This window comes from Lemur catta, chromosome 8 (genome assembly GCF_020740605.2).
Source record: "Lemur catta isolate mLemCat1 chromosome 8, mLemCat1.pri, whole genome shotgun sequence".
Classification (NCBI taxonomy): domain Eukaryota; kingdom Metazoa; phylum Chordata; class Mammalia; order Primates; family Lemuridae; genus Lemur; species Lemur catta.
The window spans coordinates 39772940-39798015 of NC_059135.1; the positions used below are offsets into that span (position 1 = coordinate 39772940).

Sequence of the window (25076 nt, forward strand, 5' to 3'; positions counted from 1 at the left end):
TGGCAGGATTTCTGAGGTTATGTTCTTCTTTCTCTTAACTTCATGTTCTCACTTTCTCCCACTCAGTCTCTGCATCCTACTTGAAACAAGATTGACAATATTTGTCTGATATGCTAGTCTGTGTGACATGTGACTTCTCCCTGCACAGGGCTGACCTAGTAAATTTACCACCCAAGAATACTACCTATCTTCCAATTTGGAGTCTACAACTAATAATTATCGTGAAGGCTGGTTCTTGAGAATAAAATGAATAGTCTATTAGTTTATTTAAGTTTTCTACAATTTTTGAAACATTTTAATATACAAATAAGCCAGTGAATCCTCTTTTATAAAATGACCATTTGACATATGATAATACAAAGATGGTTTAAAAATTGACTCATTGTTTTGTGACCAAATCAATTTCAACAGTAACTAATCTTCTTAAACATAATCATGTAGTTTCTGGAAGATGGGTTAAATGATGAAAAAATGGGCGACCATGAACACACCCTTTAATTTCATTTCCAAACTGGTGCTTCATTCTGTAGATAATGTCTTGGATGTCCTCTTTTGATAAGTGCATGGGTAATTGTCTAGACAGACGCACTGCTTCTCCCTGTGAAGGCAAAGTCATACATGTTACTGTGATATACCCTGAAGCAGAAAACATGCTATCCTGGCAAAAAGACAGAAAATTGATTATATTTATCTTATTAATTCACTCAACAAACATTTATTAAGCCCCAACTATGTTGTTGGTTCTAAGGATAAGGTGGTGAGCAAGAAAACAAGACCCTTGGCTTTTATAAAATTTACTTCCTAGTGCAGAGAAACAGCAAATAGATAAAAAGACAAAGAATTTTTTTGTGAATAAATAATGCACAAAATTAAACTGGGTAATATGATAGAGTGATTGTGTGGTTGGAAAAAAGCTTACTTGAGATGGCTTTAAGCTTCTTTTTAAATAAGGAACCATAATGCAAAGATCATGGGGAAAGAAAAGTATTTCAGGCAGAGAGAACAGAAAGAATCAAATGCTCAGCGTGGGTGCAACTGTTAAAGGGAAGAGAGAAACAAGATAAGGGAGTTAGGCAGCGGCCAGATCATTCTCTAGGATACGGTGAGCAATTGGGGTTTTAATCTGAATGCAAGTAACCAGAGAGTTTTTAAGCAAAAGTCTGACATTTGTTTCACATTTTAAAACAATCAGTTTTATTCCTAATATGATAGAGTCAAGACGACTTTGTGATGGATGACTGAATTGGTTATCCATATTTTTGGTATGGTAATGCTGTTTTCTGAGATAGGGAGAACTCAGATTTTGGAGATAGTAGTGTTAGCAAAACTGGCTTAAGATATTTTTTTTTAGATTGTTGTACTTCAAAGATCTTGAATCCTAATATTATTCTCTTTAAACCACACACCCATTTTCTTTCCAACCATCCTACTCCTTTATTCCAACTAAGCCTGTTCTTTTTCTTTACTTTCATCTTTTCTCCCTCCAATCCCTTCTTATTCTCCTGACTCACAAGCACCCTTCTGTCAATTTTCCCTAGTTAAGGTGGGAACAGTGAATGTGACATTAAGGATACTAGCTTTAGCAACCTGCATTCCTTTTAGATTCCTACTAAAATCTAATTTATCTTTACATCTCTGTAGGACCTAACACGGTTTCTTGTATATAATGTGTTCAAATTTCCTTCACTCACCTTCCTCTTGTTCCTCCACCACATCCAGTTTCCTAATCCCTACCCTTGGACAAATTCTACCGAGCACTACCGGAGAGTCAGGAAACTATCCTAGCTGGATCCAACAGAAATGTTAGCTCTTTTGAGCCCTGAATGACACCTGGAAATCATCTTAATCCTCTCTAATCAACCGTCTCTTATAGTACCTACAGCTCTTAATTTCAGATCTTTGCTACTGTACTCAAATTCCCAATGCCTTCCCAGGCTCGTCACTCTCAGCACTACTTCTCCTACTGTTTCACCACATATATCAAGACGTGATTTCTCTCAAGTTTACCTAAAAATATTACTTTCACTTTTCTTCCCCTCTTCTGCTCTTGATTCAGAGACAGTTTCTCCTTTCTAAAACTTACATCCTTATGCCATCTTCCCTCCTGCGTTTTTTGGAACATTTACTCTGCAATCTTTCATTGTCAGTCTTTTTCCATCAATACAAACGTGCTAAACATATTCTTTCCTTTCTTTCACTACCATGTCACTTGCTGCCTACTTTTTCACCACTACTCCACTCTTTAACCATTGGCAAATGTCTTCCATTCCTACTACAGTTAACCCTTGAACACAGGTTTTACTGCACTTATACAGCAGTCCCCAACCTTTTTGGTACCAGGGACCAGTTTCATGGAAGACAATGTTTCCACAGATGGGGGGGGAGTGGAGGAGGAAGGGGAATGGTTTGGGGATGATTTAAGCACATTACATTTATTGTGTACTCAAACCTCTCTGCCAATGATGATCTGTATTTGCAGCTGCTCCCCAGCGCTAGCATCACCACCTCAGCTCCACCTTAGATCATCAGGGATTAGATTCTCATAAGGAGCACACAACCTAGATCCCTTGCATGCACAGTTTACAGTACGGTTCACGCTCCTGTGAGAATCTAATGCTTGTGTGGTGATGCAAGCGATGGGGAGCAGCTGTAAATACAGATGAAGGTTTGCTTGCTCACCCGCTGCTCACCTCCTGCTGTACGGTTGGTTCCTAACAGGCCATGGACCAGTACTGGTCTGAGGCCCAGGGGCTGGGCACCGCAGCACTCATACATAGACTTTTTTCAACCAATTCTGCTTGAAAATACAGTATCATGGGATGTGAAACCCACATGATATGGAGAACTGACTTTTTGTATGTTTGGGTTCCACATGGCCAACTGCAGGACTTGAGCATTTGGTCCTGGAAGCAATCCCCCAAGTATACCAAGGGACACCTGCACTATGCCATTATGGCTCTCTTCAAGATTACCACTGCCACCTAGCTGCCACACCTGAAAGTCTTCTAGCAACTATTACCCTGTACAGAATGTGATACTACTGATGTTTAAATTTCTTTCCTTTTCTTGACTTTTATAAGAGACCCTTCTCTTGGTTCTTCTTTCACTCTCCTTTCTCTCTTACTCATTTTATTCAGCTTGATCTTAAATCAAGCATCCCTGTGATTCTGATACAGGTTCTCTCCTTTTTCTAGACCATTTTCCTTAACAATCACATCTATTATTACCTTAATATAAAGAGAGGGGTAGTACTGGCAAAGAAAAAACCAAATTTAAAACCAGTTCCAACCACTTTTTTTTGTTATTTCTGAAATTTTATTTCTTCCCACATGGTTCTTCAGTACAAAAAACACTACCTACAACGTCCTCGACCTTTACTTAACTTCATGCTAACTTCTTTAAAGTCTCTAGAAACTATCAGTATTGAGTTGTCCCCACAATAGGCTGAGAATTTCCATACAACAAAGCTTCTAAAAGATTCACAGAACACTACTGAATACATTCTTCAGAAGGGGTAACAAGTGAACTTTCCTATTAAAGAAGTCTGACCTTCAGAATACAACGGGCATACCATGTATTGTAAACAAAAAAGGCTCATTTTAAAAAAGGGAGTATTAGAGTTCAGATTTATTTTTAAAATAGTATCAGGCAACTTTGAGGGATACATAGAACGACAAATATAGAGGCAATCACTATTGTTTTCTTGCCACTAACCTATACTTGGACATTTTAAAGTTTATAATCTTCCTCAATCCTTTTATTATTTTTAAATTTAGTCTTTTAAACCACTGTTACATTTCTCATTTGTGGTGAATCATTATTCAATGATTTAGGTCTTTCCCTTTCCCTCTCTTGTTTTGCTCTCAAAGAGATCAGGCTTAGAATATCATATTACAATTCCTTTTAGAAAAGTAGATGGCATAAAAGTGGAACAATTTTGAATCCCTCCTAAGAAGATTATTTATGGAAATTAAAAAAAAAACTTCATCAACAATGTTTCATCCATAAAGCTCTTTCTGAATATGAAATAATGTTATGGTAGGAATCCAGATACAGTTTACCAAAACTAGTCCATATGTGAAACTTTCAATGGTCTTTTCTTTTTTTAATAGTGCTCCTTCTTGCAAACAACTAATAAAACTCATAAAAACTGTTTTACTATTTTGAAACCACTATTTTTTTTAAGAAACCAATATCTTAAAATCTAGACACCCTACATAAATTAATAATGCATACTTCTAAATAACTTATCACTTTTCGAGGTCTACATTCAAAAACTTCTTTTGCATTTTTGTTTAATATAGCATTAAGAATTTCTTTTAAATCCGTTACTCCATAGAATGGGAGACAGTTAGCCATTCCTTCTATTTCCAAGTAGTTTTCAGTAATGGGAACTCCTGAAATAAAAAATAAAAACATAGTTTAGTATAAATTATATTCCAGAACATGTCCATTAAAAACAAAATCACTGTTAAAGCATTTAGTGAACCTTCATTAGAATTTAATACAGTCAGGACAAAGTTTTGTTCCTTAGGTGGAGAACAAATAGTAATCTCCCATAGGATTTCATATTAAGTCATAAGTACTCATTGACACCACATGTGCTTTATATAATTTCATTTAATCTCAGTTATTGCTGTTCTGCTCCTTACATTTGTTTAGAACATTTCTTACTTTGGAGAGAAAATGGATTCCCATGATATTTATTAAAATATAACTGGTTTAAGTGTTTTAACAACTGCTGCTCTTCAAATTCTATCTTACTGTTTTAATATCTAATTTAAAGGCCTGAATTATTTCTGTGATGATTTTAATTTACAAATTACAAAGATAGTCACATAGTAAGTTATTAATATATTCCTAATTTGAGGAAATAAAATACTAATGTTTGTTCAAAATATTTTACTAGGATAATATTTAAAAAACTGACACGTTATTTATTAAACTTCTTTCAATAATTTAGTAATTAAAATAGAACTAAAAACTAGCTACAGAATTAGATGTATGACTGGGTACATAATCCATAACAGCATATATTTCAAAGCATAAGATTTGGCTTTAGAATACATGATTTTGGAAAACAGCACAGATTTGTCTTCTTTGGCTGTATCTGTATAACAGTGTTCTTAGTACTTAAGTCCACATAGTTCTACCTCGAAGAAAAAGAGATGATCCAATTTTGGATAAGTAGTAGCTATCAATGGATTAATTAAAAAAATGTGATGCAACTTGAAGAGTTTCAGATCCTGAGACATCAATAATCCAATCTCTTACCTGTTGCCAGTTACACACTAGTTCCTTTACCTAAATGGCAGATGCAATGGTGGTAGATTACAGAGCAGGTATCCTAACGTTTTTCCCAGGAAACACTGGAGAATAATATATGATGACATATCATCAAGCATTAAGGGATGAGATACAGAATTCAATGAAGGGAGACAAAATGAGTTTGAGCAACAGGGGGAGCTTACATGGGACTCAAAACAGTGTATATAGACAGGCAAAGAGGAAGTAGCAGACTATTCTAGTTCACAACTCTTTTACATATTTATATAGATAATAAATTTCCAAAAACATCAGTCTAAGAGACTTTTCATTATTACTAGTTCTAAATCTTCTACAATATGATTAGATTGAAAAGTCTAATACTAACTACATTTGCCCTGGAAAATTATACACATTTCACACCATTACTAGTGGAAATGGGCAAAAAGTACTTGGCAATAAATAAGGAAATTGAGCAATATTTTAATCTGTTTGCAAAATTCAAATATGGAAAACTTAGAGACATTATGAACTATGTAACAATAAACTTTCAAAAAGTTTCCATAAAGTTCTGTAAAATGCTTCCCAATTTTCAGAGAAGCTACATCAATGAATAAATGGTTTGACAAGTTTTCACTTCCTAAAATATGAAATTCTTACTGAAGCAGGACAGAAAGCTATTCACATTAAAAAGCAAAGTTCTTAGGGTCACACTGAGAATCTTTTTCTCAAGGCCAGATGTATTCCTTCTCTTTTTCAAATGCTTTTATCCTTATCCAAAGACGTTTTGTGACAACTGGCAAAGTTAGTACAATATTCTCACTAAAAGAGAGAGAACAGAACTTAATTAAAAAATGAAAAGACAAAAAAATGAAGAAGGAAAACACAAATGTCTTTAACTTGATCTGCTATTGACAAGGGAAATAATATTGATGATAATCTCAGTAAAGTTAATTCCAATCAAATCAAGTCAGTTTGTAGATGATTGTTTTAATCATTTTTGTATCTTTGGTGTCATGCAAAGTATCAGGCATTCAATAGGATTTAAAAAGTACTATCTACAAGCTAAGAGCTGAAAGCATTTGTCAGACATAAACTTACTGGGTAGCTCAAAAATAAACATGTTCTTGGAACAGATAAGACAGTTATCCTGATTGTTAAAAAAAAAAAAAACTGCTATGATAACATCTTTCATGAAGAAAATGGCACCTGCCACTACCACCATATAACTAATTAGAAAAACAGATTAAGTCAAGAATAAAATACCTTCTACATATGTGCACACACACACTTTGCTTCACACTTCAAATAAATTCAAAAAGATGCCAGGGACCCTGAGGAAGAAAGATTTCTAGGACTAAAAGAAATGATTTCGAGTCAGTTCAGTTGCTAAAGTGGGGGCTGGAGGATGGGAAGAAAAGAGAATATTTGAGCAGGTACAATTGCCAAACACTACGCTCCTTGATATATTTGTTACCTTGGTTAGTGCTCACAACTACTTCGTGAAGTAAATATCCCAATTTTAATAGGAAGGCAAATGTAACAAATTAGTTAAGAGCCAGGCACTAAAGGCAGATTGCCTAGGTTCAAATCTTGGTTCTACCAGAAACTGTGTCCCCTTGAGCAAACTTAAACTTTTGGCCATTGATTTTTTCATCTGTAAAATGGGACAGTCATAGACTCTGTAGGGGTATTAGGGAGATTAAATTAATACATTTAATACTTAGAATAGTGCTCTGCACACAATATTCAATAATTATTAGCTGTTATCGATGAGGAAACAGGCCAACTGATTTTCCCCAAAACACAATATTTTTAAATGGCAGTGTTGGGATTTGGTCTCTCTCTAGCCCAAGTCTAAATATCTGGAATTGAGGTGGGAGGTAAAAAGTTTAGTGTATCCTTAAAACTTCAAAAGTCAAGTAAAATTAGTTTAAGTTTAGTATACCAAAACATGCTTTTGTACATTGTTTTTACTTATTTTCTTTTCATGTCTCAGTAAAACATTCCTTTAAAAATCTTCAAATGCTGTTTGGTTAAGCTCTTGTTTTTCTACACTGGGGCATGAGAAGCTTAGAGGCAGGTGGTGGAACAGTGGAGTCCTTCCTCATGGTGCCACTGTGCCCCTCTGACACCAGAAGAAGCTAAGGTAGAAGGCAGTTTAGTAAGGAAACTACAAAAGAACAAAGAGGGCATAGCCAGGAAAACTGAAGTCTCCTATCCAGATGGATTTTCTTTTTATTCTATCCACCCAATGAATTTCCACACTAAGTAAAGAGGGTTATCAGTCTTTTAGCAGAGCCATGGAATCAAATTATTCACTCTCCCAATAGTAAGACTGCTGATGCTACATGTCTACTTGGCAAACAAGTAAATGCTTCTAAAAAAGGAAAGATGTCCATTTCTGTTAGGCCATTCCAGTATCCCACATATTTATTTCTGTTTAATCATCTAAAGGAGGACTTTAATAATTTAAACAAAGCAGGCAGTTTGACTATTGTGTCAAAGGATGACAAAAATTATAAAACTACCTGTTTAGTTATGAAAATGCAAATGCAAGGTATTGGGCCAAACAAATTTGCTTGTTTCAGGCAGAGGTGATCTTTTTGAAATAAGTCTGTTTTTATACAGCCAACACTGTACTTGTGGTGAGACAAAAATATACCATGATACCTGTAAATTATAAAACCCAACTGTAACTTTGGAACAAGACTTATTCCTCCAATTCAGGAAATATTAAACCACATTATCATACCTGGTATCGATTTTATCTTGAAACCATTTGCTGTAAGACGAGGATCAGACAGGTAGGCTGATTCACTATATCTCTGGTCATCTGCTGTCATTTTATATAAAATCTCTAAATAATGAGATCCATTTAAAAGACTGCAAAAGAAATTATGGCCCTTTAACTTATTAAATATGTAAAATGAAATGAGAGGATTTATGAAAAAAAGTTAACCCAAGGGCTTTTTTTTTTTTTTTGTGGGGGGGGTGGGAGGGGACAGGGTCTCACTCTGTTGCCCAGGCTAGAATGCAGTGGCATCATTATAGCTCACTACAACCTCAAACTCCTGGGCTCAAGTGATCCTCCTGCCTTGACCTCCCAAAGTGCTGGGATTACAGGTGTGAACCACTGCGTCCGGCTTCCAAGGGACCTTTTTAAAGTGTTATAATCATTGACCAAAATATGAAGGTTTAAGTAGCCCTATGAGAAACTACTGTTTTGCATTTCTGTTAATATTTTATTAGAGACGTACTGCATACAGTATATTAACAGGAGGAATAGAAATAAACAATTTCTATCTTGTAGAATGTTACAAACACAATGTGAAATAAATGGCTCTCTCTAAATGTAATGCAAATGAAAACTATAACTAATGCCATTTTATACCTTTAAAACATACACAATAACACACTATCAAGTTACTCAAGTGGTCCATCCTGCTGAATTTTCAACTACCATTAAAGGTTTCTCCAATAACAAAAAGATAAATATGTATCTTTTTCTCCCAAGAACTTATACATTAATCAATTTACAGCTTAGGAAAGCTTTATTCAGTCTGTTGTAGGCATGGCATCTTTGTCAAAGGTGGCACATAAAATGATTCTGAGTGGTGCGAAATTTTGAGGAAGCCAAAGATTGCCTACAAATCAACCTCACATATTGGTTTTAGGCTTTGTCAGGGTGCCATATAAAAAAACAGTCATTGTAAAAAGGTGTCTGTTGGGACTGACATGTGAATGGTTACCATTTTCCCATTCATTCAATGAATATTTGGGTGCCTACCACACAATAGATATTGTCTTACGTACACAGCCATTGCTCTGTGTTTCAATACAGGATGCTATGCTATTTTATCACAGTCCTTTACACCTTGAAAAGTAAATGAACAGATGATGTCTCTGCTTATCAGTTCTAAATGGCTGAAGACCCCACTGGCTGTGAGAGCCCAGGATTCAGAGAAGACAGCTTTGGCTATATACCCAACATGCCATGTCTTGCCTAACCAATATTCTGAAAATCAATCTGAGAGCTGGTGGTACAGGTGGTGGTAATGATGATAATGATATAATACAGCAATTAATGGCACAGGCTCCACAGTTAAATTGTCTGGATTGTAATCTTGGATCTTATTTACTGGCTGTGGAAGCCTACATAAATTACTTAACCATTCTGTGTTTCAGTTTCAGCTATAAAATGTGGATGATATCTGCCTCAAGATTGCTGGGAAGATCATAAAAAGACTTGGCAAAGTTCCTATCATGCAGTAAATGCTCAATAAACATTAGCCATTGTTCTTGTCATTATTATTATTATCATTGAGCCCTTCCTTTTTATTTTGTAGATAACTAAATTACTCCATTCAGAGGTAAGCTACACAAACAGAAGTAGAATTCTGGTAAGAAAACTGAGCCCAACCTATAATTACTCTGTCAACATTGTGGGACACTTATTCTATGAATCAGTTTTGAACATCCTGTTCAAAACTGTTTATTAACTGTGATGGGGATGCCACATTTCAAAAGAAGGGGGAAAAACAATTTTGAATTAAATTTTTTTCATTTATGCTCAAAAGATTTATTTTCAGGCTAGCATGGGCCCAAAATAATCCTTTTTATGTATTTGTTTTTGAATAATACATAGAAAAATATTTTTTAAAGTCTATAATTTGGACAAGCATAAAAAGATTTTTGAAATTTAAATGAAAGTTTACAAATTCAGAAAAGCAATCGAGTCTAAAAATTCAGATGTGCCCCAGCTATATTTGAGGGAAGAAAGAGAATGTATTATCAGGCTTTTAAAACTGTTTTAATACAGTCCAAGGCACTGTTTTCTAATTCTGCCTCTGACAATTTCCTAAGCCAATCTTAAGGGAATACTACAAAAGATATTGGATTTTAGTTAATGTGATTGCCGTTGCCTTATTTATAAAGACAGATATAACAGATTTTTTTTTTTTTTTTTTGTGGTCTGGCTGTATTTTTTTTCCTTCTGGTGGCACTGTATTTAACAAGAGTTTTAGCACATTTTATAAATGATTTCTGCTTTATTCTTGAAAATTCTGAAACAGAATTATCTTATGATGTGTCCTAGAGTATACATTTTTGATTTTTTAAATTTCAGGTTTTTATCTCCTTTGTCATATGATTCTCTTCTACCCATGTCAGACTAAAAAAGTATAAAAAATGGAAATGTTAATAGGTTAGTCATTAGTTATTTTTACAGAAAGTAATTTGCTCATATAGGATAGGGAAAGGAAATACCCCATTTTACAACCAATAATAAAATTATTTCAGGCAACAATAATCAATGAATGTTTGAAACCATTAGATGGAAAGGTTGACAGGGAACTTTAAGGTGGAAGACCAGGTTGTCATCAGTTGGACCTAGTGATAGATGCCTTTTGATGTGATGAAATATGAAGTACACAAGCCCATCTATTAAACAGTCTTACCAGAGAGTAAAATCCAAATCTATTCAATCCTCCTGAGCTAACTTCCAATTAAACATGGGAGAGAGAAAAACTAGTTAAATACCCCCACAAGAAAGCAAACAGACAAAATAGACAATGGAACATTCCACCGAACAAGAGACTCGGTATCTACAGTAAGTCAATAGTGTGCTCCTAAGAGACATAACCAAATGTAATCTGTAAATCTTGTTTAGGTACAAATTACATTTAAAAATTAGTAAAAAAAGAAAAAAAAAAAGACATTTTGACACAAAGAGGAACAATTCCACAGAATTATTATTGTGTAAGGTATAATATAACAAAGGCACTCTGATTAGGTATGAAAATAGCAATTTCTGAGATAAAGAGATACCAAAAGATGTAGGAGGGGGAATTGTTCTAAACTACTTAAGAAAATACATGTGTATAAAAGGATAGATAAAGCAAATGTGGCAAAATCTTGATAATTGTTGACAAACATGTGTTCACTGTTATAATTCTATTTTGGTTTGTGTTTGAAATATTAAAACAAAGTGTGCACAATAGAAGAAAGTCATGGCAATCTAACTTTGAAATGAGGAAAGTCACTAATCTTCAGGAGACAGCTTGATATTTATTAAATGCAGAAATGAACTACCTAGAATATTCTAAAATTATTTATAAACAATTCCATTAAAGATTAGAAATCAAATTTTAAAAAGATTTCTTTAAATAAATACCACTTATCCCTACTACGAAATACTTACAACTTTTTACCTTCAGTTTCTAAACTAGCATGAATTAATAAATGCTTTTAGAGTTTAAAAAATTGTATTACTTCATCATACCTCTCTGTTAATATAATTGGCGTTTCCAGTGGCTCCGCAGGAATTTTATGATTCTCAAGAAGTCTTTTAAATAGCAGGGCTTCTTCTACTCTATATGGATTTAATAACATTACCTCTGTTTTGGATGTAATTAACCATGCATCAGGAAACCTGAGATTGTGGATCAAGCAAAGTTCATCCTTCTCTTCTAGGTCAAATTTCTTTTGTTTCTGAAAATTTATTTTTAAGTTTTTCATAGAAAAAGGGATCTGTGCAATTTTAATATTTTGACTTTTTTTTTCAATTTGGGACTGAAAAAGCTCATCAAGTTTTGGCTGATTAGATAATGAGGTTTTCAACTTGTGCTTCTGTGCCAAAGTCCATGAGCTGGGTTTTATCTTTTTTCTGCCATCTTTAAATGATATTTGTGATTCTTGTTCAATGGCTCTCTTCATTTGACCATTGTATCGTTCCAAGTCTTTAGCAGCCTTCTCTTCATATCTAAGAACAGAGATAAAATAGAGCTAATGAGGTCATAATCAGAAATATATTAACCATCTGAAGTAAATTTTATAAAAAATAAAAAGCTGGCATTCCAGGTCTATAAATGACAAAGAAACATGTATTGGACGAACACTCCTGCATATGACTACGATAAATTCTGAACAAAATATAAAAATCAACTATTTAAAATAGGCATCGCAGAATAGCCAAAAGCACCCAGAAATTGCAATGGATCCAAACCCCTGAAAAAAAGAGATCCACATTTATACAACTTTTACCCAGAGGGTAGTCCCCAGCATTAAAGGGGAGAGGGTGGCCAGAACTCAATCAGCAAGTTGCAGTCTTACTAGCCTGAGTCATCGGAACACAGAGCTACTTGCTTCCAGAACAACCGGAAAGAAAGAAAATCTCAGAAAATCCCATGTGTGGGAGCCCAGAGGAAAATAACCATTAGAAGGCCAAATGAGCTGAACAGAGATTTCAGCTGCTGCTCACTGCAGAGGAAACAGAGCATGGAGTTTGAATTCTACAAAGTTTCACGGCTTGGTAAGCACTTTGGGCTTTCAATTAAAAGTGGAGGAGGGCAACATCTTAGGGTAAAAAAAAAATATGCCCGACAACTAAGGCAGTCGTCCTAAGACTAAGGACAAAATTGGAATGGTCTTTCCCTAATAAAGTATAAAACAAAGCCTCCACAAGCTCAAGGTAATCTGTTAGTAATTTAAATGCCTGGTAGAACAAAAATCAACACTTTTCAGAAGAAGATAACAGAATCCAGAGTTTTAAATATATCATCTGTAATGCCCATTATACAATCAACAGTTACCACTCAAGCAGGAAAATGTGAGTCATGGTGAACAGAAAAAGTGGTCAGCAGAAGCCAACATCAAGATGCCCAAATGTTAGAATTAGCTAAAAGAAATTAAAAATAGGTTTTTATAAATGTTTAAGGTCATAAAAGATGATTATGATGAAAGAAAAGGGGAATTCAATAGAGAAATGGAAATTATAAAAAAGAATGAAATGGAAGTGGAAATTCTAGAACAAAAAAATACAATGAGTATTTCCAAATATTCACAGGATAGGCTTAACAGTAGATCAGATGGCAAAAGAAAGGGTCAGTAAAGTTGAAGACAGATCAACAGAAAAGTGACTGAAGAAGACTGAAAAAACACCTCAGGCTAAAGAACCCAAAATCTGATTACATTCTGCAAAAATGTTCTTCAAAATGAAGATGAAATAGACATTTTCAGATAAAAGATGAGAATTTGTTGCCAGTATATTTACACTATTAAGGAATGACATCAAATATAAGTGGAATTATATTTATAAGGTTTTTACATTTTATGCAAGATGGTACACTATTACTCTAAGTAGACTATGATAAATTAAGAATGCATCATAATGTAATCACTAAAGCAAAAAATAATGAAAAGCCAATAGAAGAATTACAATGAGACATTAAAACACATTCTTTTAACCCTTAAGAAGGCCTCCTCTCCCCCTCAAAGGGAGGTAGAGAGAAACAAAATAGAGATGAATAGAAAACAAATAGGAAAATGGCAGACCCAAACCCAACCATATCAATTATTATATTACATGGACTAAATATTCCAATTGAAAAGCAAAGATGGTCAGAATGAACTTAAAAAGTAACAACTAACTTTACGTGTAAGAGTTATACTTTAAATGTAAAGACACAGATAGTGTAAGAGTAAAAGAATGAAAGAAGAAACCTCATGCAGTTAGTAAGCATAAGAAATCCAGAGTGGTTACAGTAAGATGAAATATATTTAAAGAGCAACATTCCATAATGATAAATGGGCCCAATAATCACAAATGTGTATGTACCATATTAACAAAGCTTCGAATTACAGGAAGCAAAAGCTTACAGATCTAAAAGTAGAAATAAATCCAGAATCATTAAGTCAGAGATTTCAAAATCCCTCCCTCAGTAACTGACAGAAGCAGACCAAAAAAGAAAAAAATCAGTAAAGCTATTGGTGATTTTAGCAACACTATCAACTACTTCTACTTAATTGACATTTTAGAACACTACCATCTAGCAACTGCAAAATCCTGATTCTTTTTAAGTGAACAGGAAACATTTGTCAAGATAGACTATATGCTGTGTCTTAATACATTTCTAAAGATTGAAATCTAACTTACTATTTTCTCTGTCCATGACAAAATTAAATTAGAAATAATATAGAAAAGCCCAATAGTTGGAAACTAAACAACATAATTTCATTATTAATAACAACAGTTCCAAACTGGAAACTGAATAAACACATTTTGGTATATTTATACAACTGAATATTATGTATTGATTAAAAAATGAACTATCAGATTCAACACATGGATGAGTCACAAAAATATTTTGTTGAGGGGAAGAAGCCAGACATGAAAGAGTATATATCATATGACTTTATAGATATGAAGTTCAAGTACTGGCAAAGCCAAGCTAGTGTAATAGAAATCAAAACAGTGGCTGCCTATGGAGACTGGCTGAGAGGTGACATGCGAAGCCTTTCCGGGATGATGGAAATGATCTATACTTTGGGGTGGTGTTTCTATGGGTGCACACATTTATGAAAATGCACCAAACTATACTGGTAAGATCTTTGCCTTTGACATTAGGTAAATTTTACCCAATTTAAAAAACCATTTAAGAAAATGTTAAGGCACAAGTACTCAGAAAAAGAGAGAATAAAAATGAATTAAAGAGTTAATTTCAGATCTCAAGAGTTCCTTACATATTTGCTGTAACATGGAACACATAAACAATTCCCTGAACACTACAAAAGAAAATTTACATACATTAATACTCTTAGTAATTAGATACTAGTAAAACTGTAAAGTCACTACAATAATCACAAAGTAAAAAATATGATTTATAATGTTTTCATAACTAAATATTAATTTTTTCAGTTACTAGTCTCATTTTAGAGTCATCAATGAAAAAAATACATTCAAATAAACCGAACACACCCAAGCCATTTAATTTAACTCAATTTCAAAGGTACAATATAATGGAATTTTAAAAATTATACTAGGTAAAAAGTTAAGAGGTCTTTTCGTCAATAATGAGTAAAATGAAACTTCTAGGGCCAAAGAAAGTCGAGCACAGTGGTTATATCAACCCTTTTCTAAATATTGAAATGCCTGGGTCCCACCCTCAGAGTTTCTAATTCTCTGAGTCTAGGCCTAGGTGGAGGTTGGGCAGCTCTGTTTTTAAAGAGTTCCATAGATGATGCCAGTGCATACCCAGAATTGGAAACTACTGCTATGTGTTAAGCACAGTACAGTGAGTGGTTAAGAGCACAGCTAGCCTGGTTCTGCCACTTAGTAGCTCTGTAAACCTATACAAATTATTTAATTTTTCTGTGCCTCAGTATGCTCATCTACAATATATGGATAATCTGTATCTACTACATAGTTTTGTTGTGAGGAATAAAATAAGTTAAAATATTTCATGTACTTAGAATAGTGCTGGGCACATAGCAAATGGTGATAATGTTTGCTGTCATTATTTTCTATCACAAAACACAAATCTTATAATGAATGAGGCAAACAATTGACTAAGAATTGGTAATTAAGTATCCTTGCTAAAATTTTTTTTTTAATTTTAAATTTGGGACTAGAGAATTAAGGTTATTTCTAGTCTCCTACTCTTAAGAAACTGGCTGAATTCTATTACATGCACAAAATACTTTCAAGAAGAAACTTGGATCTATTAAGAAATAAAAATGATATTGGGAGAACTGTAGTAAATGTTAAAAGGGACACCAAGAGACAAAGGGCCACAGCACGGCACGTAATGTGTACTCAATATGTTTGTTGAATATAGAAATGCTAGCTGGATAAGAATGTTAAAAAAAAAAACAAACACCTCGTTTCACTGTAAACTAGATAAAATATGCCTCCTTTGGTTACTTACCATGCCGTATTCACAATTTTTAAAATGATTTTCTCCCAATTCTACTTAGAATCTGAAGTTCTGGATTAGCTATATAAAACACATAATTTTCAATAGTTTACTTTCAACAGGTACTAGAAATAAATATATTTAGCTCTTAGACATTCAAATTCGATTTTTACTGTGCAGTGGAAAATGAGTTCAAGACAAAGGTCACCATTTGTAATTAATTATTAATGTGCAAATTTCCATAAATGGTACTAATCTTTTGATTTACACAAGAAGTCAATTTAATTAGTTCCTTGGGAAATATAAAAAGTTATGTCTGAAGGAATATTAAGTAAAAACAGGTGCTACCTTTATACTTAATTTCATTAGGGGGTTTATATTAATCCTGATTTGACCAGTACTCAATTCAAATGATGTTTTTGTGACTAAACATTACATTTAATTATAAAGTTTGCTTATTATTTTCAGTAATACTCCAACTGCAATGATATTCTTAGTTATTTTAAGTAGAAACAGCCACTGCATAGTAGCTTTGCATAGCTACTGTAAATGAAAGTTCAAGTTAACATCACTTGACTGAGACCCCAGTGGCAAGGCACATGGCCTAAATCTGGATTCTAATCCACTAAAGGAAAGGGGAGAAAAGAAAAAAAAAAAAAATCCAGAAAGGAAGAACTAAAATATGAAAGTATGCCCCCTGCTCTAAAGTCTGTTTCAAGCTCTCAGAAGAATTTTAACAGCTGGAAAACCCTGATCCTAGTCCTTATTCAAACTCTTTGCTACTGCTTACAGAAACTTCCATGATCTGGCCCTTGCTTTCTCCATTTTTCATTACTATGTTTCTTCACATTCTATTCCTGTTATAAAGGGAATTTTTTATTTCCTCAATAACACCATGTTCCTTCTAGCTTCTGAGCTTTCTCACATGCTATTCCTCCTACCTAGACAATTCCCTAAAACCTTCCTGGTTAATTCTATTCAGGGAAGCACTTCCTGTCCCACAGGTGAGATTAAACCTAACTGCTGAGTGTTCCCATAACTCCCTTATATTATCTTAGAACTCATCACATTCTATCATTACTTCTTGTTTAATTGAATCTCCCTCACTAGTCTACACCATTTATGAGTAAAGAAAGTATGTTTTATAATATTTATAACTGCAGTGACTAACTGCAATACATAGCGCCTTAAACACAGAAAGCCCTTAATAAATATTTCCTAGCTGAAGAAGAGGAGGAAAAGGAGGAAGGGAGGGGGGGAAGAAGAAAGGGAAAGGAAAACAAGAAGAAAGAACAGGAAAAGAGGGAAGAAAAGGAAGGATGGACCAAAGTACTGCAGAAAAGAAGTCTACTCTCATATCCCTTAGCACTCCTTGCAGAACTTAGGATCATGCAAAGAATTCCAAGCTAAAGACTGTGATTCTTGGGTGTGATACCATTTTTTCTCTACCTTCTCACTAATCACAATTTTGGACACAGCTGATCATGGTCCCAGGACCCTTGGCTTTGAAAGATGCAAATACAACATTCTGTGACATACAACAGACCTCTAAGCCCAAGATACCTACAATATATTTTCTCCATTTCTTCTGGCCTCCAAATTAAATTCAATCTTGACTCAGTAGATATAAAGTGTAATGCCCTCTCACAAACTAAAAACTCTGATTAGATTAACACCATGGGCAATCATTTACTATGTGCCAGTTATCTTTATCATAACACACAATATCTTATTTAATCCTCACAACAATCCAAGAGAGACTGTCCACACATTTTTTAAAAAGCTAGGAAAGAATAACTGGTGTTAGAACCCAGGTGTAGCTTCAGTGGCCTGCTCTTGATCACTAATGCCTCTTTGGTTTATCTTATGGCAATATAATAGAAAGAAAAATTTGGATTCCAGACTACTACCTGATGATAAATGAATGTTTAGATGTGGACTATTCATCATAATCTTAGTAACCTGACATCTTGGGACCCATAAGAAAAAACAACACTGGCATTCCACAAAGACAATAAGAACAATACCTGCTGTTTTGAGGCTGCAAGGGAACAGCTAGCAGGATAAATTTCCATCTTAAGCTGTTATACTGTCCTTACTTCCATGAGAACTAGAAAAATCTATGCTTTTTTTCTATTCTAAGACAATTCTCAATTTACCACTTCCCTGAGTGATGCAATTCAACTTTTGTGGGCTTATTGTATTTAAAAGTTAGGTCCACTCATTTTTAAATTGCATAGTTACGTCATTTAGGTAAAATTACAGAATCACAATTTTGTAAACCTTATTTTTTCATGATTCAAAATAAACTTTAAAAAATCTGACATTTATGCAATAACTATAACTTTGGATACTGCATATCTGATGTATTAAGGAATCCAGGGCTTTTTAAAAAAAATCATAACTGTATTATGGTTATGTTTAAAATGAGTGTCATCCTTTAGAATTACATATGAAATATTTATGAAATATCTGATATTATGCCAAGGATTTGCTTCAGAATAATAAAGGAGGGGAAGAAAAGTGAGTGGAGGTAGGGATGAAACAGAATTGACCATGAGATGATTACTGGCAAAACAGGGAAAGGGGTTCATTGTACTGTTTAGTCTACATTTGTGTGTTTCCAAAAGAACAAAACACAACAACCAACCCCACTTAAAAAAAAAGCTGAAGTGAAGCTAAATTTATGCAGGTTCTCCATACTGGTGTTAACAGTGGTCTTTATTACTTTAAATTGATAGTCTTTATAAGACTAAATGAGTTAATGAAAAAAAATTGGTCAAGTATCCATGTACTTTATCACTAAATATAAACTCTGGATGATGGATTACATTTAAAATTTTTTCCAGATGTTTGACATAGGATGGAGATGCTTTAGATAACAATACATGATTGCAGATATAATTCCACTCTTTCATTTTTTGTAGCCTAGATCATTCAAAACATAAAATTTTGTGTTTATGTTAAGTATTCTAAGTCAATAAAAGCACTCTTATTTTGAAACATTTACTCAGATCATCTGATCTAAAGAGGGCAAGTAATATTTTAGTAAAAGAGGGGATCAAACCACCTATTTACATACCAAAACACCCTCTACAGTTTATAAGTTATAATAAATAAATAACAAATTTTAGAATCAAGTCTTGAATACTGAATAGGGACAGTATTAAACAACACTAAATTGAATCTACAACGATACAATTTTTTGTATTGTGTTACATATTTTGGAGACCAATTTTAGAAAGAGTCAAGATATTAAAAACACCATAGTTATAATTATTCTAATACAAAAGCTTAAAAAAAGTTCTACCATAGAAAAGTTCTTAAACATAAAAGAAATAGAAGAAAATGGTGTTTTAAATTGAGAAGATGAATGGAAACCTTTAAGAACAAATTTAACAAATCAGAAAGCAGCTAAGCCCTGTACCAAACAAAAAACAAAACACCACCCTTCAAGAAACCCCCAAAACAAAAAACCTAAATTAACAACAACAAAAAAAAGCAATACCAAAAAGGTACTCTAGCCAAGCCAAAGGCATTTTCCATTCTGCTTTTCCATAAATAAGAAGTTTAAAAAAAATATTTTAACCAATGAGTCATATAGAATGGAAATAACTGAACATTCAGGTCACATGCAAGCTCTGGAAACTTACTTCAGTTTTTCCTCTTCACTCAATGTCTTCCACAGTTCTTCAGTTTGTACTGCTGCATCCTCTAAACTGGTCTTAGGATTTTCTGTGAGAAATTTAGCACGATAATCCTGAACAAAAAGGGCACTCGCCGACATGGGTTTCTTGATTATTTTATTGCTAATTAAATCATAAGCTGTAAGTTGTCCAGATTTGTTATCTATCACATTTGATTTTTTGTTACAGGGACCTTCAATGAGATTCTTTTGTTCAGGGCTTGGATGATTATTATTACTTACTTTACATGCTAAACTTTTTTGAGGCCCTAAAATTTTCACAGGTTCAATATTCTCTCCCATTGAATTTTTAAGTAAATTTCCCTTGCTCCAATCATCGGCAGACATTTCCAAAGACTTTTCAACAGCTCCTCCTTCCTCATTTTCCCTGCTTTCATCTATATGGTCTTTATTGCCATTTTCTGATTGAATGTGCTTAACAGAACCTACGGCACAAGTTTCACTATGTTCCTTTTGGGTGTTCTCCCATGATAAATCACTTGTTGAAATTTCTTGAGATGTATTTCTAGTATTCTTATCAATGCTAGAATTTTTACTATTAAAATGACCATCACAATGGTCACCAACACTTATCTGGTGATTTAAATAATCATCAGTGTTTTTTCCAGATTCATCATTATGCACATCATTTTGGAAAGGAATGGTTGAAGTATCAACATTTGGATAATTATTTCCAGATGATTCCATTTTATTAAAAAGCACATCTGTTTCTGCTGTTTTACTACAAACGATGTCAGCTGAGGAAACATCTGTTTTATTATTTTCACAAGAATCTGTACTAGGTAGTGGTCCATAACAAGTTGTCATCAGGTTTTCAAGAGCAATTAAAACAGATTCCTAAAAATACAAATTAACAAATGTTAGAGGAAATTATGAAAATAATAGGCACGATTTAAAATAATAATAAAAAATATATATAAAGCAAATCTTTTTTATATGAAAACAGGAATGCATGTTTATAAATAGCATAAGTTAATCCAAAAATTATCTGAAAATGATTACCTTATTCTGTAATAATACTTGACTTTTATCTGGTGTTAAATTTATATCCACATCAGCTGTAGGAACATCAATTTTCAGAAAGAAAATGGGATACAAACGAGTAGATTCCTTTAGGCACTTCAGATTGTAATAATGTCGGATTAACTAGAATTAAATGTAATAAATAAAAGACAAAAATAATATATGTAAATAAAGATAGTACTGCCAACTTTAAAAGGCCACCAAAAAGCAGATTCAACTGAGAAACTGAGTAGATGTAACTGCTTTTTAGGAAAGGCAATATCTAAGTAGTGATGCTCATTTTGGAGGTCTTGAACCTAAATGAAGCACAAGCATTCATAAGTAGTACAAATATCCAATACAACTGGCTTCATGATAAAAAATCATAGTGTCACTGAAGTGACATTAAAGGCCTGAGGTTCAATTCAAAACTCTTCCTGGCTACATGGCCTAAGATTGTTTCCTCACTATAAATGGGGATAGTAATGCTTCAAGGAATTAACTGCTGTGAAGAGTAAATGAGACATCATATGTAAAATACCTAGCACAATGCTTAATAAATGATAATGTATCCCTTTTTCTTATTTTAGAACAAATTCTTGGAAATAGTCCTTTTTACAATTTGACAAATAAAGCTAGTTTTAAATTTCTGATCTAAGTGATACTTTTTTCTACAAGAGATTACCTTTAATATGTCTTTTTGATGTACTGGTCGACTGTTTATAAAGATGAAACTCCTTTCTGGGGTTGAAAGACTTGTGAAAGAGTGGTCTGCATCACGCTTTGGAAGAAATCCACTTAGATAAATCTATAATTACAATAAATAGTTACAGAATATGGAATGGTAACAACGTGGTTCCATGGATCTGGCTATATACAACACATTAAAAAATTAAAAAACAGATTTTCACCTTAGGGTCTAAAGAGCCACATACTTCTTGGTAATTATGTTGAAAGCATTAACTTTATTTATGGTTTTGAGACAGGGTCTTGCTCTGCTGTCTGGCCTAGAGTGCAGTGGCATCATCATAGCTCACTGCAACCTCAAACCTCTGGGCTCAAGTGATCCTCCTGAGCAGCTGGGACTATAGGTGTGTGCCACCATGCTCAACTAATTTTTCTATATATATATACATATTTTTTTTTTGGTAGACACGGGGTCTCGCCATGTTTCTCAGACTGGTCTCGAACTCATGGCCTCAAGCGATCCCTGCCTTAGCCTCCCAAAGTGCTAGGATTACAGGCCTGAGCCATCGTGCCCAGCTTCAGCATTAACTTGAAATAAAATATTAAAGCATGTTAAAGTGGTGCTCTCTGCCTCTCTCTTTTTGCAACTCTAAGGAAAAATAGGCATTTATAAAATCTTCATGAATGGTTATACTTTCAAATATTTGACTGTCATGGGACATACTCTGCTCAACCATATCTTCTTTTGTCTTTAAAAGTTCCTTCCTCACATTGTTACTTTTCTCTGGCTGTTTGTCCTTTTTTCCTTAACCATCTTTTCGTAAAAGACTGTTTCTATCTTTATTCTGAGTGTGCTATAAAGCCAATCTTACTGGGTTTTCATTTCTGAGTTTAAAAAATATATATTTTACTCTTTGAATTAACTTCCTTAGGGCTAAATACTGATTGCACTGCCGCGCTTTATTTTCATTTTTTTTTTAAAACTGATTATTTATATGCTATCTTTCTCTATTTTACAAATGGATGAAGAGAAGAAAATGAAGGACATTAGAAAGGAAGACCAGAGAGAAGAGAGAAATTGAAGGGATAGAAGGCAGGGAACATGCTCCTAGTTTTCCCATTAACTGATTAACACAGCTAAAGACAATACAGCAAACTGTTAAGAATAGGACAGAGCTAGACTGACAAGGTTTGAACCCCAGTTCCACTACTAGCTATATGATTTTGGTTATTTAAAATATAGGCCTAAAATCTCTTATCAGAAGCAACTGAAACTAGATGTGTTATTAATCTTTCAAGAAACACCAACAGTAAAATTTTAGCTTAGGTTTTAAGAAAAACAAGCAAGTTAGTGAGGGTACTATTTTTAGTTAAGCAGAAACCATGAGGCTCCTTATCAACATAGCCTGTAGACTGCTACCTATGTCTATGGCTATCCCCGCCCTTGGAAATAAGTGTTTAAGGAAATGCACTACCAATTTTAGAACACTAAGTGCATTATTGTCACAGTGCCAAATTGTGCCAATTTGAAAAAATAAATTAATAAATCTGGATAATGCATTACAAAATACTACTTAATTAACTACAAAACTTCACAGCATTTAGAAATGGTTATATTATTTACCAGGTAACATGAGACCCTTTTTAAAGCACCTGCTGGGCATCAGGCAGAGCCTATTTAGCCTCTAAAGGATTTACTGGGTTTCTGGATTAAAAAAAAGTCTACCCCGAATAGGACAAGAATAAAGAATAAAATGAAGAAGAAATATATAATACTGCTAGTGTTCCTTTCACACCATCTTGGTTGGCCATTGAATAATTACTACTACTTCCAGATACTGAACTTCGAAAATGATTTAGGATAATCTTAAAAACTAACAAACTATGTTTAAGTTATATAGAAAAGTAAAATAAAACAGCAAAGTCTTATAAAAATCAAACTAACTCATGGAAAAAGAACATAAGACACCAAATAAGTGTGACAAAATTAAAAATTAGATAGACTTTACAAGACTCTGTACCCCAGTATTCCTCAATCTAAAAAGCAAAACAAAAATCAAAGGCAAAATACAAATACTTCTCCCCTGATTGCTTCTCAACCACGGGCCTTCCTCTCCTCTTCCTTTCATCTCCAACTCTCTCTAAAAGCAGGCTTCTACCTCAAAGGCCAACTCCAAAGGATACTACTCAGTCCTCTTATTTGACTCTCTGCAGCCCCTGACACCAATGACAACTCTCTCCTTTGGGAAGCAGTCCACTGCATGAATCTGTTTCAGTCTTCTCTTTTGGTCTTTCTGCTTCCCCTATCCTCTTTAGTCTGGTTTGCTGGTTCCCCTCCTTCTCCTTAGCCCCTATAAATGATGACAGTCCCCTGAATACTACCATCAGGCCTTTTTTACTTTCTTTTTTCTTTCTTTTTTTTTGGAGACAGAGTCTCGCTTTGTTGCCTGGGCTAGAGTGAGTGCCCTGGCGTCAGCCTAGCTCACAGCAACCTCAAACTCCTGGGCTTAAGCGATCCTACTGCCTCAGCTTCCCCAGTAGCTGGGACTACAGGCATGCGCCACCATGCCTGGCTAATTTTTTTTTTCTATATATATTTTAGTTGGCCAGATAATTTCTTTCTATTTTTAGTAGAGACGGGGTCTTGCTCTTGCTGGTCTCGAACTCCTGACCTCGGGCGATCCACCTGCCTCGGCCTCCCAGAGTGCTAGGATTACAGGCGTGAGCCACCGCGCCCGGCCCTTTTTAACTTTCTAATTACTCTCCCTGAGTAATTTTATTCCTATCTATGGGAATAACTACCAACTACCAACAACTACCCATATACCAGTGATGCTAAGATATGGACATATATTAATAACTTCCATTTCTTTCACCCCTAAATGCTTACTATCTTTAATTGGCTGTCAAAAAATATTTTCAATCTCACCATATTCAAACCTTGATAAAACAAGTAGGAGCCCACTTCTACCCTGCTGTCCAATGGGCTCCTCCTGTTATTCGTTTGCCATGATAAAGAGCCCTGCCATCTATGCAGTCTGTCAAACCATCTCCTCTTCTCTACCCTGATTATACGGATGTAATACTGACTGGTCTCTTAACACTAATCTTTCTCTTCTTTCAGTAAACCTCCATAACATCACAAAGTGACATTTCTAAAGTAATAATTTAAGTACTTCTGGTCAGGATAATGGAACAAGCTCATGTGGAAATTCCCTTCTTCTCCATCCCAACTGAAATACATAGCAGTGCCAGATAAAATCGATTTTTAAAAAAAATTTCAAAAGACTTAACCACATAAAATAAGACAAACAAAGATGTTGTGATTGCAAAACATATAACAGGGAGTGAAGGCTAAAGTCAAAAGCCCTATGTGCTCTAGGATGGGAAACAAGATGTGTCAGCTGGAAATTAAATTCTGGTATGGAAATAGGGACAGAAAACAACCCATACAAGGTAGGGGATTGAAATCAGTCTTTCCATTTAAAATAGGAGGTTCATATAGCACCTCCCCTCCAAAAAAGATATTTAAAAATACTGTGACCAGTGTCTGGAGATGCCTGCCAGGGTCACAAGAAAGTACAGAGACAACTCCAAAACCAAGAACAAGGCTAAGCCAAGCTGGCTAGGAAAAGGGGTCTGTCAAATCTTGGCAGGATGAGAGGCACCTGGTTTTGAATTGAGTTTGTGGAGGCGGATATCTGCCAAACTACGGGAATGGA

At 34.3% G+C, this 25076-nt stretch overlaps 1 protein-coding gene across 4 annotated transcripts in view; it reads right to left on the bottom strand.

The window, feature by feature from the left end:
- Nucleotides 1–247: 247 nt before the first annotated feature.
- PMS1 (PMS1 homolog 1, mismatch repair system component) overlaps nt 248–25076 on the bottom strand; it is an 83215-nt gene continuing 58386 nt past the window's right edge. For 3 of the 4 annotated variants that reach the window (XM_045559985.1, XM_045559984.1, XM_045559986.1), the window contains 7 exons: nt 21353–21475; nt 20668–20811; nt 19613–20502; nt 11549–12028; nt 8021–8151; nt 4237–4397; nt 248–598 (listed from right to left, as the gene is read on the bottom strand). In XM_045559985.1, coding sequence (XP_045415941.1) covers nt 434–598; nt 4237–4397; nt 8021–8151; nt 11549–12028; nt 19613–20502; nt 20668–20811; nt 21353–21475 — 2094 coding nt within the window. In that variant the 3' untranslated portion in view covers nt 248–433. Of the gene's footprint in view, nt 599–4236; nt 4398–8020; nt 8152–11548; nt 12029–19612; nt 20503–20667; nt 20812–21352; nt 21476–25076 lie in introns of those variants that run through there. The other variant, XM_045559987.1, reaches the window with a different exon arrangement.